The 12,321-nt window shown below is 41.2% G+C and overlaps 2 protein-coding genes across 3 annotated transcripts; both read right to left on the bottom strand.

Annotated features, from left to right (window-relative positions):
• Window positions 1–631: 631 nt before the first annotated feature.
• Window positions 632–4,500, bottom strand: emc7b (ER membrane protein complex subunit 7b). The gene is made up of 5 exons (XM_062411387.1): window positions 4,114–4,500; window positions 2,495–2,614; window positions 2,234–2,372; window positions 1,621–1,701; window positions 632–1,471 (listed from the first exon to the last, which is right to left on the bottom strand). The coding sequence occupies exons 1-5, from the start codon at window positions 4,350–4,352 to the stop codon at window positions 1,313–1,315; spliced, it is 738 nt and encodes a 245-aa protein (XP_062267371.1). The 5' UTR covers window positions 4,353–4,500; the 3' UTR covers window positions 632–1,312.
• A 528-nt stretch (window positions 4,501–5,028) lies between these two features.
• Window positions 5,029–9,521, bottom strand: katnbl1 (katanin p80 subunit B-like 1). 2 transcript variants are annotated; one of them, XM_062411385.1, is made up of 10 exons: window positions 9,326–9,519; window positions 8,655–8,782; window positions 8,482–8,519; window positions 7,997–8,279; window positions 7,732–7,847; window positions 7,589–7,639; window positions 7,023–7,112; window positions 6,591–6,695; window positions 6,339–6,432; window positions 5,029–5,626 (listed from the first exon to the last, which is right to left on the bottom strand). In XM_062411385.1, exons 2-10 carry the CDS (start codon window positions 8,661–8,663, stop codon window positions 5,594–5,596), a joined length of 819 nt encoding a protein of 272 aa, XP_062267369.1. In that variant the 5' UTR covers window positions 8,664–8,782; window positions 9,326–9,519; the 3' UTR covers window positions 5,029–5,593. The 2 variants fall into 2 exon arrangements, with proteins under 2 accessions (XP_062267369.1, XP_062267370.1); XM_062411386.1 differs by lacking the exon at window positions 7,023–7,112 and having other exon boundaries at window positions 9,326–9,521.
• Window positions 9,522–12,321: the final 2,800 nt, after the last annotated feature.

The following is a 12,321-nucleotide window of genomic DNA, read 5'->3' as shown; positions in this document are numbered from 1 at the left end:
CTAGCCTTTCATGTATTATTCTATTTATTAATTTGTTCACCTCAGATGATCTTGTGACATTTGAAATAACCTCTATTTACTGTACTAGCTAATTCCTGGGCTTTCGACCAGCTGGAGAGATACTCACACATTATTTTAGAGCAGAAATATAAGTTGTCCACAACAAAATACCAACTTTAAAAAGGTCTGTCTTAATCATTTCAACTTAGAAGTTAAAAAACAAAACAGAAAGAGATCCATATCAAGTTTTATATTATCTAGTTGTTTTTATTAACCTCAAAATAAAGTTATTAGATTTGTTTGTCACACCGAAATCCAAATAGGCATGAAACTCCTCCTTTCACTGGAGCTCTGCTTTCGATCGCATTAGATGGGGGATTTGCTCAGTTGTCATGGAAATTGCCTGTTATAATTTTGTCCCATGCATCTGAAGCCGAGTCCCTGTCGGTTAAAAATAAATCACTCCAGTGAAAAAACATAAAAACCATAACGCTAGTCCTAAGTCAAAAGATCCATCGCAAGGACAACTGAAGCATAGAAGCTGAAGAAGTTGACCTCTAAGCCGTGAAGATGAAGTCGTTTTTTTTCCTCTCAGGAACCGATGACGTGAAAACATTTATTACAGACACAGTTTGTGACTTTAATGTGGTCTTCACCGTCTGATTTATTGAAAGTCAAGTACACTCAAGATCTTGAAAGCAAACACACGGCTCTTGTCACTCTTTCACCTGCCAGTAAAAATCATGTTAGTTCTACACCTGAAGGATGTAACAAATGTTCATTGTCACTCAGTAAATCCAAAAAACGAGAAGGCCGTGTGGTGACTTTCAAACAAAACAAGACGGTCAGAAATAAAAACAAAGCTGTTATATAACCATTGCAATTTAATTATCTAGGCTTTTTAAATAAGAATATCTCAGTCCTCAAATTCAATTCATCTTCATTCACAGTCGTAGTCACTGAAGAAAAGAAAATCTGAGTATGTATATATATGTTCTCTTTCAGTTAGTGGAATTAGCAGCTGTGGAAAAATGCACAACGGAGGGTTAGCACAGAAAAGATGGAAGAGTGATAGAGCCACTTGAAAGTAAAGAGCAAATGAAGAATTACAGCTTTCACAGACTTTAAGAAACTTCTCAGTGCCATTCGGAAAAAAAAACATTTTTTTTTGTTGTGCTCAGTCTCCAATAGAATAAAAGAAATCAACATCTAATAATAAAGAAAACTGTACAATAGACACTTAAAAATCTCGCTTCCATGGCAGAACTCGTGCTTCTGTGGGCTGATCTGAGGAGACGTGCACGGCTCAGCACTACCTCCTCTTGACAGCTGGCCTCGTGCCCTTGCTGCTGCTGCTGCTGCTGCTTGCCTTGCTGGAGCCCTTGGAGCCGGAGAACAGCTTGGTCATGAGCTCTGAGACGTCTGGAAGCTCAGGGTTGGGGTTCAGCATGTTCATGGACTGCTCCATTTCCTGCGAAGAAAAACAGTGAAACGTGAAGGACCGCTGACATTACAAAGGGAACTTCCGTGTTACGGTGCCACTTGATAAATCCTTATTTAACTGATGGATCCAATGAAATTCAAATAAACTACACAATTAACTGATATAACTCTTTTTACCTTTCTCATCTCTGGGTCGTTAGTGTTGACCACTTTAGGCAGCAAGACAATGATCAGCAGGGGCAGAACCATCATCATGACCTGCAGGAGCAGCAAGTACAATGCATTTAAACATAAGCCAGGGATTCTGATGTACTGTAGTTCATTTATATTCTATAGCATGTATAGGGTCTTGATTCTGACACGGAGGAAACTACTCTCACTGTCAAACCATACCAGTTCATTAAGGATGAACGTGTCATTGGAGGATGATCGTTTTATGATTGTGTTACAAGCCACATACTTTGACCTGTTAACAACTTATGAAGAAAACACTTCTCTCTCGCAGAACAACACGTCACATGAAACACCTTGAATGATTAAATCATCAGTGTGTTTGGTTTATTCAATACAGGGAATAAAAGAAAACCTTCAAGGTGAGGCTGTACGTCATTAACTTATACTATGTAGAGCACAAGAATTATTATCGAATGTTTTAATAGTCCCTGCATTTCCTGGACCGATGACTTTGGACTTCTACACACCTTAATACAAACCATTGAACACTTTATTAAAAAAAATATATATATCTCTTTTCACCACAGCAGGTTGTACATATCAATCATGTTTTTACCATGGGGTTCATGAGGAAGTCTGTCCAGCCCCAGGTCTCCCTCTTCATGAAGTAGCTGTGAGGGCCGCTGGCCCTGATCTGAAGAGGATACGGCTGCCGAATTACTTCTGACGGCTTGATGTAGTTCACAAGACGTGCCCTGTGGAATGACACACAGACTCTTAAGTGGAACAGAGATGCTTTACTTACAGAACACGGATGAATATATGAGGCTGACTCGACATTAAACGTTTGTGGCTTCTCCCGACATTAAGGTCTTACCTCATTTTGCCTTTGGACGTGATATCCACACGCACTGGTTCAAATCTAAAATTCGGGGTAACAATTTCCACCACGTAAGATCCTGAAGGGACGTCATTCACTGCAAAACTTCCATCGGTTCTGCAACAAGACAATTCACACACACGTTTACTCTCCAGACCTGTCAGGGCTCAGTGAGCTGCACATTTTGATTCTGTGGTGCTGTTTCGCATCACGAGCAGATGTTTTTATCACTTTATCACGTCTAATATGTCTACACCATCCAAGTCACCAAGGGCATGGATGGATGGACGGAAACAAAACAGTCAAACACGAGAGCATAAGAATAATAAAAGGTTGAAATTGGGCAAGAATAAGTTCACAGCAGTGAGATGAAAGTCGAGGAACCAGAACTACTACAAAGCTGTCACTGAAAAAAAGAAGTACGTGCTGATGGAGATATTGATAAGCGTAAGACTTCAAATACAAGGCTATAGATTTATAGATCATAAAATCTAATAAACATGCAATGATGGCAAATAACTCAATCCAGTTCAATGGCACCAATGACAACATCCTCCAACTTGTCAACATGTTCAACAAGAAAAGATGAACACTGAAACTATCATGAAAGAGGATTCATAATGTGACCTTAATATCAGACTGCATGAGCTTTAGCTAACTGTATCTGATGAGCTGACTTCCCCCGCTTGTGTTTAAAGGTTCAGTGTGTAGAACTTAGTGACATCTAGTGGTGGAGTTACGTGTTGCAGCTGAATCCCCCTCACCTTACACCCCTCACCTTCCAATCAGAATCAGAATTCTTTTTATTGCCATGTATATTTGCACATACAGGAAATTGCCTTAGTGTGGTTGGTGCATTTTACAAACAACAAATTAAAAACAAAAATAGCGAACAATATAACAATATAAAAAAAAAACAATATATACAGTTAAAGAGTTGCGTGCGGTTTTAAAGTGAGGGAGAACCTGTGATAACCTTCAGTTGTCATAACAACTCAAAAAATGGGTTTAGTTTGTCCAGTCTGGGCTCCTGTAAAAAACATGGCGGCCTCCGTAGAGAGGACCCGGTCCTGATGTTAATATAAAAAGGGGCAATTCTAGATTGACTAAAACAATAAATACGATAAAAAGGTGAAACATACTAGTGAAAACAACATCACAAGGATTATTTTATATTAAATGTCAATAGGTCCCTTTCACCTAAATCTTACTCACTGAACCTTTAACGATGCGTTTGTGTATTTCCACCCTTGTATTACGACTTTAGTTGAATAGACACCACATGTCCAAGATGTAGCATGAATGTTAATTGCGAAACATTCAATTCAACACAGACACATCACAACCAACACATCCCCTGGGGCCCAGGTTTGTTTTGGTGACACCTAGCTTGCCACTCCTGATCTGCTGGGAGCTAATGAACGAACCTCCTCGTCCTTTTCCCAGTTGGCACCAGTTTATTCCGCTGGTATTAAGCTGTGGACTCGTTGTGACAGTCTGACGCTGCAATCTGCCAAAACCAGCATCAGGCTAACGATAGCTATGCTAATGCTATTGCTATCTAGCCTCGCTAACAGGCTAGCTAGTTAGCCGGTGTGTGGGGGGATGTGTCCTACCTCAAGAACCCGACGAACTCCTCTCCCTCCACCAGGACCCGGGCCGTGGACACCCAGTCCTGCGTCTTCACCCCGGGCACCACGGCCCTGCCCTCGATCTTGAAGCCGTACTCCCCGTTGGGCTGCGTCGCGACACCTGCGCCGCCAGGCCCCGCTTCCATGTCGGTGAAGCACCACGTCGCGGCGACCGCGGCCTGCAGGAGCAGCCACAGCAGCGGGCTCCTCTCCCGGTGGAACATGGCGTCTGTGTGGAGAGTGGAAGTGGATCCCGGTTCTGAAGAAGCGTGTCAGCCGGAGAAGAAGCAGCGACGGCGGGTTCACGGTAGGTAGCTGAAGAGGCAGTGCATCAGCTGCGGCTGTGACGTCACCGGGAGGAAGGAGGGAGAGAAAAAAAAAACACTGGACAGAACTTTATTGACCAATCACACGATGACACTGATGGCGTCACTATCGTATTTCTATCCTTCATAGTTTGTAATTTTGTCTTATACATCTTGTACAGTTTGCCATGTGCCTGATTCCTTAATGCAGAAACATAAATGACAACTGTAATTTAATGGTAAATGTTTTTACTTATTCAATAATCAATTAAAATCCCTCCTAGTATTTCCCCTCAAAACAAGACAGTTACAAACTAAAGGAACATCTTAAAAATAATATTTGAATGTTAATATATAAAAATTAGTTGTCAAGAAAAGACAACTTGCCTTTGTAAATAAAGTTTATTTAAAAAAAAAAGTCTAACTGGCAACAAGAGAACCTGCCTTACTTGTTCATCCACTTTGAACGACCAAAGCAAATGTATACGTTTACTTCAAATGCTTTAGTTTGACAGCCTAAATTTCATCTCCAAAACTATCACTTCATTCTCATTACGTTTGTCAACAACACAATAAAAACAAAATTTTCTTAGTATTGATTTTTATCAAATTTATTTTAAGAAGATTAAAAGAATCATTTGTTGTTACAGTTAACAATACAGTCAACTGTCATCGGAAGAGGCAAAAAATGAAAACGAGCTCTAATAACTTAAGACTGTAGCAGATTCAAGTTCCTGATTCTGGAGAACGCAGGCTCAAAACAACAAGAGCGGAGCATTCAATACATCCACAAGTGCATTTGCATTCCATGGCAAAGAGTGGTGCAGTGAGAGACAAAGAGCTTGGCACTTCATAGAGCGATGCAACACCGGGTCTCATTAAGGTCCACTAAACATGCCCCTTCACAAGACGGTCCACTTCAATGTGAAGCAGTCATTTTACGTTTCCTCTTTTTGCAGAACGGCTCTCAGAGCCCTCCTTAAGAGTCTCCAGCTCTCACCAAGGGAGTCATCTGAATGATCAAGTTCAGTCCCAGTAAGAGGTTTGAGTTGACATGGCAGAATGAACCAGTCCCGTTTCTCTGGCGTCATTATCAGTTTGAAACAGAGCCATGATCTGGCAGTAGTGGTCACATCCTCAGAGCGCTTCCTCGACGACTGTCAGGGCAGCTGTGATAGAGAAGCCTCGATGGCCTGCATCGTGGAGATAACACATTAGTGGTTGTCACATCCAGTGACACATCCTGCGGCTGGATGCATTCAAATAATCTTTGTTTATACATATTGTAAACACAGGGGATAAATCACAGGTCTATCAAAACACGTTTGTCAAGATTATTCTGATATACACAAGATAATACATCACTCATACTTTGGAAATAAATAAATTAACTGAATTCTAAATCTTAATCAATAAAAAGTAAAATGACAGGTTCATCAAAAGGTTCTTGAAATGTCTCTGTGATAATATAATATTCTCTGGTGGTTTCATTTATTTAAAAATCCAACAGGATGTAAAAGTGGTAACACAACACAGACTCAACTCGTGCTGACTCATGGTGAGTTTCTTTAGGATGGGAGTGGTTGGTTGTGTCCACCAAAAACAAACAGAGAACTCAAAACAAACAACAGAGGGACTTGTGTAGTAGAACAGTTCAGTGAGCCATCTGTGGCACAATGTTCATTCTATAATATGATTCAGTCTGTTGCACCAGTTTTCACTTAGTTCTGTTCATAATAGGGACAAACATAGAAGCAATTTTCAAATAAATACACCAGATGAAGCTTGACTGCTAAATTACAATTTTTTTTTTTTTTTTTACTTTCCAACTGAAACACATCTTTCACATCTACTGCATCATATAAAAAATTCCCTGTTAAGTTCTATAATATAAATCATGTTCACCTTTGCCAGCTCTCCTGTCGAGCCTGGAATCAAACAGAGTCGGGCTCCGTCCTTCCACACGTCCTTCAGCCGCTGCTTCATCACTTCAATATTCCTGCAGTAAACATGCAAACATTAACTGTGCAGCATGGTGTGGGTTTACAAAGTGGAGACAGAATCAGAGGAATATTTTATGACAAAAATGTAATTGAGGATTAATATTTCACAGTGTGAGGATTAATATTTCAGTGTATTGAAACCTGCATCACCCACCTGACTTCTGAACAACTGTCCTGCAGTCTTTTCTCGTTCTTTGAAAGTTCTGACCACCACTTCTTGATGACGGATTGAACCCAGTGTAAACCCACCATGATGTGTCTGTAAGCGCAGATAAAAACCCACCCACTAGTTAAATTCACTCTGTTAAATATAAGCATATCATATCTGGAAGTGACGAATCAAAGGCATTTCATTATTTTATTGTTTAAGTATTGAAGAACATTGCAACACTGATCCAAGAGTTTTCATAAGCTCACTTCATGAATTATCAAGCAGAAAGTTTGAAAAGCTCCGATCAGTGATGCGTCATCTTCCAGACTAAAAGCAGCAAAAGCTACAAATCACTTTGATCTCAGTGCTTTTAGATAAAATGTCAGCGAGAGACAGGGATCATTAAACATGTATGAAAGCCACAGAGCCACTTACTCTTCGTATTTACTGGCAAGAATCACTTTCACTTGGGGCAGGAGATCAACACAGCAGCCAACTGACAAACATGGTGCTTCAGTTTGAAGACTGATGGGACACAAAACACATGAAAGATGAGAAATGGACAAAAAAAGCCAAATGTGTCCAAACTGTCTGAATAATTTAAATTCAGCCTCCGACAGCAACTGGATAAAAAGCAAAGCAGCGACATTAAAACATCCAAACAAGCTGACAAGAAGTTACAGGAAAGAAAGTATGAAACCTACAAACCTGTAAATTTAAAACATACGTCAATGGATGTGAGTTAATTCTAATCTTTAAAGATAATTTGTTTGCATTGAAGAGAAAGTGATTTCAATGCACAAGCTTATCTTTAATTATGAGCTACACACTTCAAGGTGAAAACAATCAGTAAGGATAAAGGCCATGAAGGACTTTCTACAGAGTTTGTAACTTCAATCTGACCAAAAGGTATTTTATATGTATATATATATATTTGTATATTTACATAAAAGAATGCCACACATATAGAAATATATATCAAACACCCAGTGGAGACTCACTCTTTTGTTAAGACAGGTAAGCAGTCAAGAAGCACCCCCGTATCTTGAAATCTGGGGGGGGGGGGGGGGGCAAAATGATGATTAGAGACAAGAAGTTAATTAGAATATAAATGTGCATAAACACCAACATGTCACAGTTGTACCTTATTAAATAGGCCACTAATTCGCTGGCATTTCTTCGCCATAGTGTTTTAGCTACTTGAAGTCGTAGATTCCTTCCAAAAAGGATGTGAGTCATAGCTTCATGGTCCTTTGACAGCTGCACAAAACAGATAAGCAAAGCACAAAAGGAAAGTCGGTCTACAAGCGTGTTGAGTATGTTATCAAGAGTTTAAAAGAACTGGGTGTATTACTTCTAAAAGAGGAAAAAGATATAATTCTACTCAAAACATTACATTTCATCCTCACCTCGGCAAAGTCGCTGTACTTGGAGCTGGCCCCTGCCATCTTGGAGGCCTCTGCGGAGCTCACAGGGAGCCCACAGATGTCATTGTAGTGAAGGCCCCGCACGTCATCAGGGCACGTCAGCTCATTTTCTTTGTTGGCCATGCCGGGGTCACGGACACGGCCTACATCTGACGTTCTACGGTGCAGCTTGGCGCCCACCTCCACCTGCGGACCACCCTTCCTCTTGCAAGACGCCACCAGCTTCGCTGCGCCCGGACTGCGTGCTCCGTAATGCACTTGAAATCTGCCGAGAGGGAAACTGAGATGGAGCAGACGCGAAGCAAGCTTGTTTTTTTTTGAGGAAACGTAAAAAAGGAGAGATAAGGTGAAATGGTTATGACAATAGGTGCTTTAAATGGTCCAGCAGTGACTGAGGGGGATGATCTGCGAGACACAGACAATGAGTGATCAGAGGAAGAATCCCAGGATGTGGATCAGACACTCACCTCTCTTTATCTAACTCGTCCTTATTTATAATATCCACCTAAAACAAAAGGATATGGGATGAGGCCACTACGACAATCTCTTCTACTACAACCACCACAACTGAACTGTACTTCACAGTCACCAGCATTCAATTGTGTGGACTCTGAGGAGAAGATCGTGAGCGTTTCCACACCTGCTTCATGTTCTTGTCAGCAGGAAGGTGCAGGCAGGATCACAGAAAGCCATTGGACTGAATCCGGGTGACCTTCCACACGTTCTCCACCGTCCAGACGAGCTTAGCAGCTTCCACAACACGGGACACTGCGGGACAAACAACGTGTGGGGCGCCCAGCGGTTACATTCTTCAGGTTTTTGTTACAGGGGAGCTGCAGGAAGTTTAAAATCGATTTCCCCTTCACTGAACAACCTGCAGACTGTGTGTGTGCAACACGTGACGAGAGCTGCAGCAGCAGAAAGTTCAAAGAAAAGAGATTAAAACTGAAATGCACTTCACTTCTGAAGGCGTTGGCTGCAGAGGGAAAAACACTGGAGTTAGCTAACCGGGCTAAACCGCGTCACTGACACTGGAGTGAATAGAGTTGAATAGTTCGTGTCCCGCTGCGAATGAGAAACTACAACTTTAAATCAGCTGCTCTTCGTTACTTAGCTCACATCCGCAGAGTTAGCATTAGCTGGTAGCCTTTAGCCCAACTCGTCAGTGCGTAGCTAGCTGGGCCAGCTAGCAGCAGCAGCTAGCTAGTTAGCTAGTTAGCATCCAAACTCTGAGAACATATGTCTTCGCCCAGGTGACGCGTTCCCCCCCGCCGTATGTTCACGGTTCGAACCCCGAAGTGAAACACAAACCGTCTCATGTTGTCATCCAGCTTCCGGGGTCTCAGCGGGTTTTCACGTCCAGAGAGAAACGAGCCGCTCGAGCTCACTCGGACTGTGTGTGTGTGAGCAGGTCGGCTACCGTCCAACATTCAAATGTACACTCCACCGGTGTGTGTGTATGAGATTCGTGGGATCGATTCCGTGCAAAGTGAAGATGGAGATTTAGCGACGACTGCTGCACAGGAAGGGAATTTAAACACCTCGGTACCACAGCGCCCCCCAGTGTCGAGCGGTGGAGCAGCAGGTGCACACGTGCAACTGGAGAATAAAAGTGTACTTATGTATAATAAATGTGTTTATATAATAAAATACCTCACGTGTAAAGACCATGGGTATGCAAACACACACAACACATCACTATTTTGCCTCTTTTCACTTCATTTCAGTTTGTCTCTATATTATTTGTTTTCTTTTTCTGAGTCTAAGATAAAGTTAAATAACATTTTAAACTGAGCAGTATATATTTAATATTTTAAATCCTATCTTTATTATATTCATTTTTTATCTTGTATTTTTCTATGTACAGTATGTATTAACCAAAAGACCACACAATGCGAAATACAAAAAAAAGAGCAAATTAAAATAACAGACTAGCATGAAAAGAAAAACACTAAAATAAAATAAGAGGTCTATGAGGTGGAATAAATCAACTTCAGCAAACGCAAGGAGGTGGTTTTTCGTCTGTTTGTTTGGTTAGTTTATTATAAAGGCTACTTCACTGTTTTTCTATATATACATTTGGAAGGGGCCTGATATCTATGAGGGTTTGCTATTTAGTGCAGATTCAAATTAAAATCCGGATCTAGTGAGTTTAAATGCATTTTCATGGTGGAGCTGTTGGGCCCCGGTGGATGTTTGAACTTCTTCACCCTAGAGTTCCTGTTGTTTTTCCCTTTGAGGATAAATAGATAAATACTTATCCTAACCCTAACCCTAACCCTAACCCAATTTCACATGAAGTGCAGCAAAAAGGAACAAGACACCATCTGCAGAAGGACAACATGTTCCTGTCTCTGAAGATGATTCATCAGGACTCTGGCTGAGGTCACTGTCCTTCTGCAGAGTGAACCTGAGACTGCTTCATTTCATTACCTATTAATTCCTTTAGATGAAATAACCATCACCTATCTAACCCATTATATTGCTCTAAACGTTGATTTGATATTTTTCAAACCTAATTTTAGCCTAATTTAAAACAATCCAGTTGTGAATTATTATATCTGTGTGTTTAAAGCTGGACTGATCTTATAACAGCCTGTTCCACCACCTGTGTTCAGTTTATTGTGCTACACGATGACAAGGTGGAATTTCTGCTGTTTACAAGATCTTTCAGAACAAATTGTCCACATTTATGTTTTTCACAATTGAATGATCTGGTCCTTTGGTTAAGAAACAACTCCCTGAGCAATGTTCCACACACAATGGACAACAGATATAGACATATATAAATAAATAAAAATAAATAGCCAGGATGAATTAAAGTAATGTTGTCCTGTTGTAGCCTCTAAAGGGTTTTTCTTACTTTTCATACACCATATAAGACTCAACAACACAACCCTAACCCTAAACACACCATGCAAACACTATATATGAAGGAACCCTTCTAAACAAGGCTGTTTATTTTAGATGATCATAAAAATACCTTACAAGATTCTCCTTAGATCCACCTTGAAATCCACCAGGACACAATAGATGATACAGAACCTTTCATTCTTGCACCTGTCGTGCACTGCAGGAAATGACTGAATAAATAAGATGAATGCAGCTTGAATCAGAGTTTCTGACTGAATCGTTCATGAACTGAGCTCTGAGTCTGGACATCGTTTACTGTCGTCAGACTCTTTTCACTGCAGGGACCTCACCGTGGATAGGAACTGGGAATGTAGGAATTGAATTTGTCTGAGCCCTGTTTCTGAAATAAGTAGTTCTGTCTGCTGTCGGCTGTGTTTTGTTTTGGAAATATTCATGCAGGTTTATTTACAGGGATATTTGCAGCATCTCGACTCCCACCTCCTCAGCCAGACTCTCAGCCAAAATAGAATTAGACGATTGTTGATGCCAATCTACAGATGTTCTTTTTTTGAATCACGACCAGGCAGAGCAGAAATTTCACTTTTCTTTTATTCTGATGACATTTTTGGAACTTTCTCTCTTGGTTTATATATTGTATCTGTACAACACATCTCATTTCGGCTTCTCTATCCCCCAAAAAATATCAAAATATTGACAGTGATCATGGGGCTTCGACTCAGATACAAGTCCTAATGTTTTTATATCAAGTTTCTAACGGTGTGACTCCATCCTCACATCTGTCTGATGAGTTCCCTAGATCCCTTTCACACTGTCTTTCATCTCACTGGTCTGAGTGGGTGGTTGCTCTGGAGGGAAACGTCCTGGCAAACGCTTAACGGGCGACGAGGACGCCAAAGATCACACAAAGCTATTCTGAGCAGTTTGCCATCGTCGCCTCGTGATGAAGCGCTTCTCTCCTGATGGAGGTACTGACTTGTCTGGATGATGTTGTCTCTGCAGGCCGACTGGTCATTGAGAGTGTGGACGAAAAAGAAAACAGTGTGATTCACTCTGTACAGCTGCTGGCGTCCTCATCACTTCTCAACTCATCTCAGCATCCAGGAGTGGCAACAGATCCACCATTACAAACAAAACCACAGAGAGGCAGGATTTTCTGGAGAAAGAGATGGTATTAATGAGACTTGGAGATTCCACGCCAAGGCACGTTGACGAATCTCACAGCATTCCAAACCCTGATTAACAAAAACCTAATGGCCCTTCCTCTTGGCAGTCACCTGCAGGGACCTTTGTTCAAAATTGCGGTTGTCTCGTTCCTTAGACGGCCACAAAAATGAAAATATCTGATTGCTCTTTCTGTTTATCGGGTCCAAGAATCTGCAGCTGCAAACACACACACACACACACACACACACACACACACACACACATGTACA

This window comes from Platichthys flesus, chromosome 18 (genome assembly GCF_949316205.1).
Source record: "Platichthys flesus chromosome 18, fPlaFle2.1, whole genome shotgun sequence".
Classification (NCBI taxonomy): Eukaryota; Metazoa; Chordata; class Actinopteri; order Pleuronectiformes; family Pleuronectidae; genus Platichthys; species Platichthys flesus.
The sequence above is the reverse complement of the archived record's forward strand: the minus strand, read 5'-3'. Positions and strand labels throughout refer to the sequence as shown.

Excerpts from the sequence above, each read along its gene's own strand:
- emc7b (XM_062411387.1), bottom strand. The coding sequence starts at position 4,352 with ATGTTCCACCGGGAGAGGAGCCCGCTGCTGTGGCTGCTCCTGCAGGCC. Across the intron at positions 2,373-2,494 it reads ACGTCCAAAGGCAAAATGAG|GGCACGTCTTGTGAACTACA; the intron begins GTAAGACCTTAA and ends GTCATTCCACAG. Across the intron at positions 1,472-1,620 it reads ACGACCCAGAGATGAGAAAG|GAAATGGAGCAGTCCATGAA; the intron begins GTAAAAAGAGTT and ends TTTTCTTCGCAG.
- katnbl1 (XM_062411385.1), bottom strand. Across the intron at positions 7,848-7,996 it reads AGTACAGCGACTTTGCCGAG|CTGTCAAAGGACCATGAAGC; the intron begins GTGAGGATGAAA and ends TGTTTTGTGCAG. Across the intron at positions 6,433-6,590 it reads GACAGTTGTTCAGAAGTCAG|GAATATTGAAGTGATGAAGC; the intron begins GTGGGTGATGCA and ends TGTTTACTGCAG.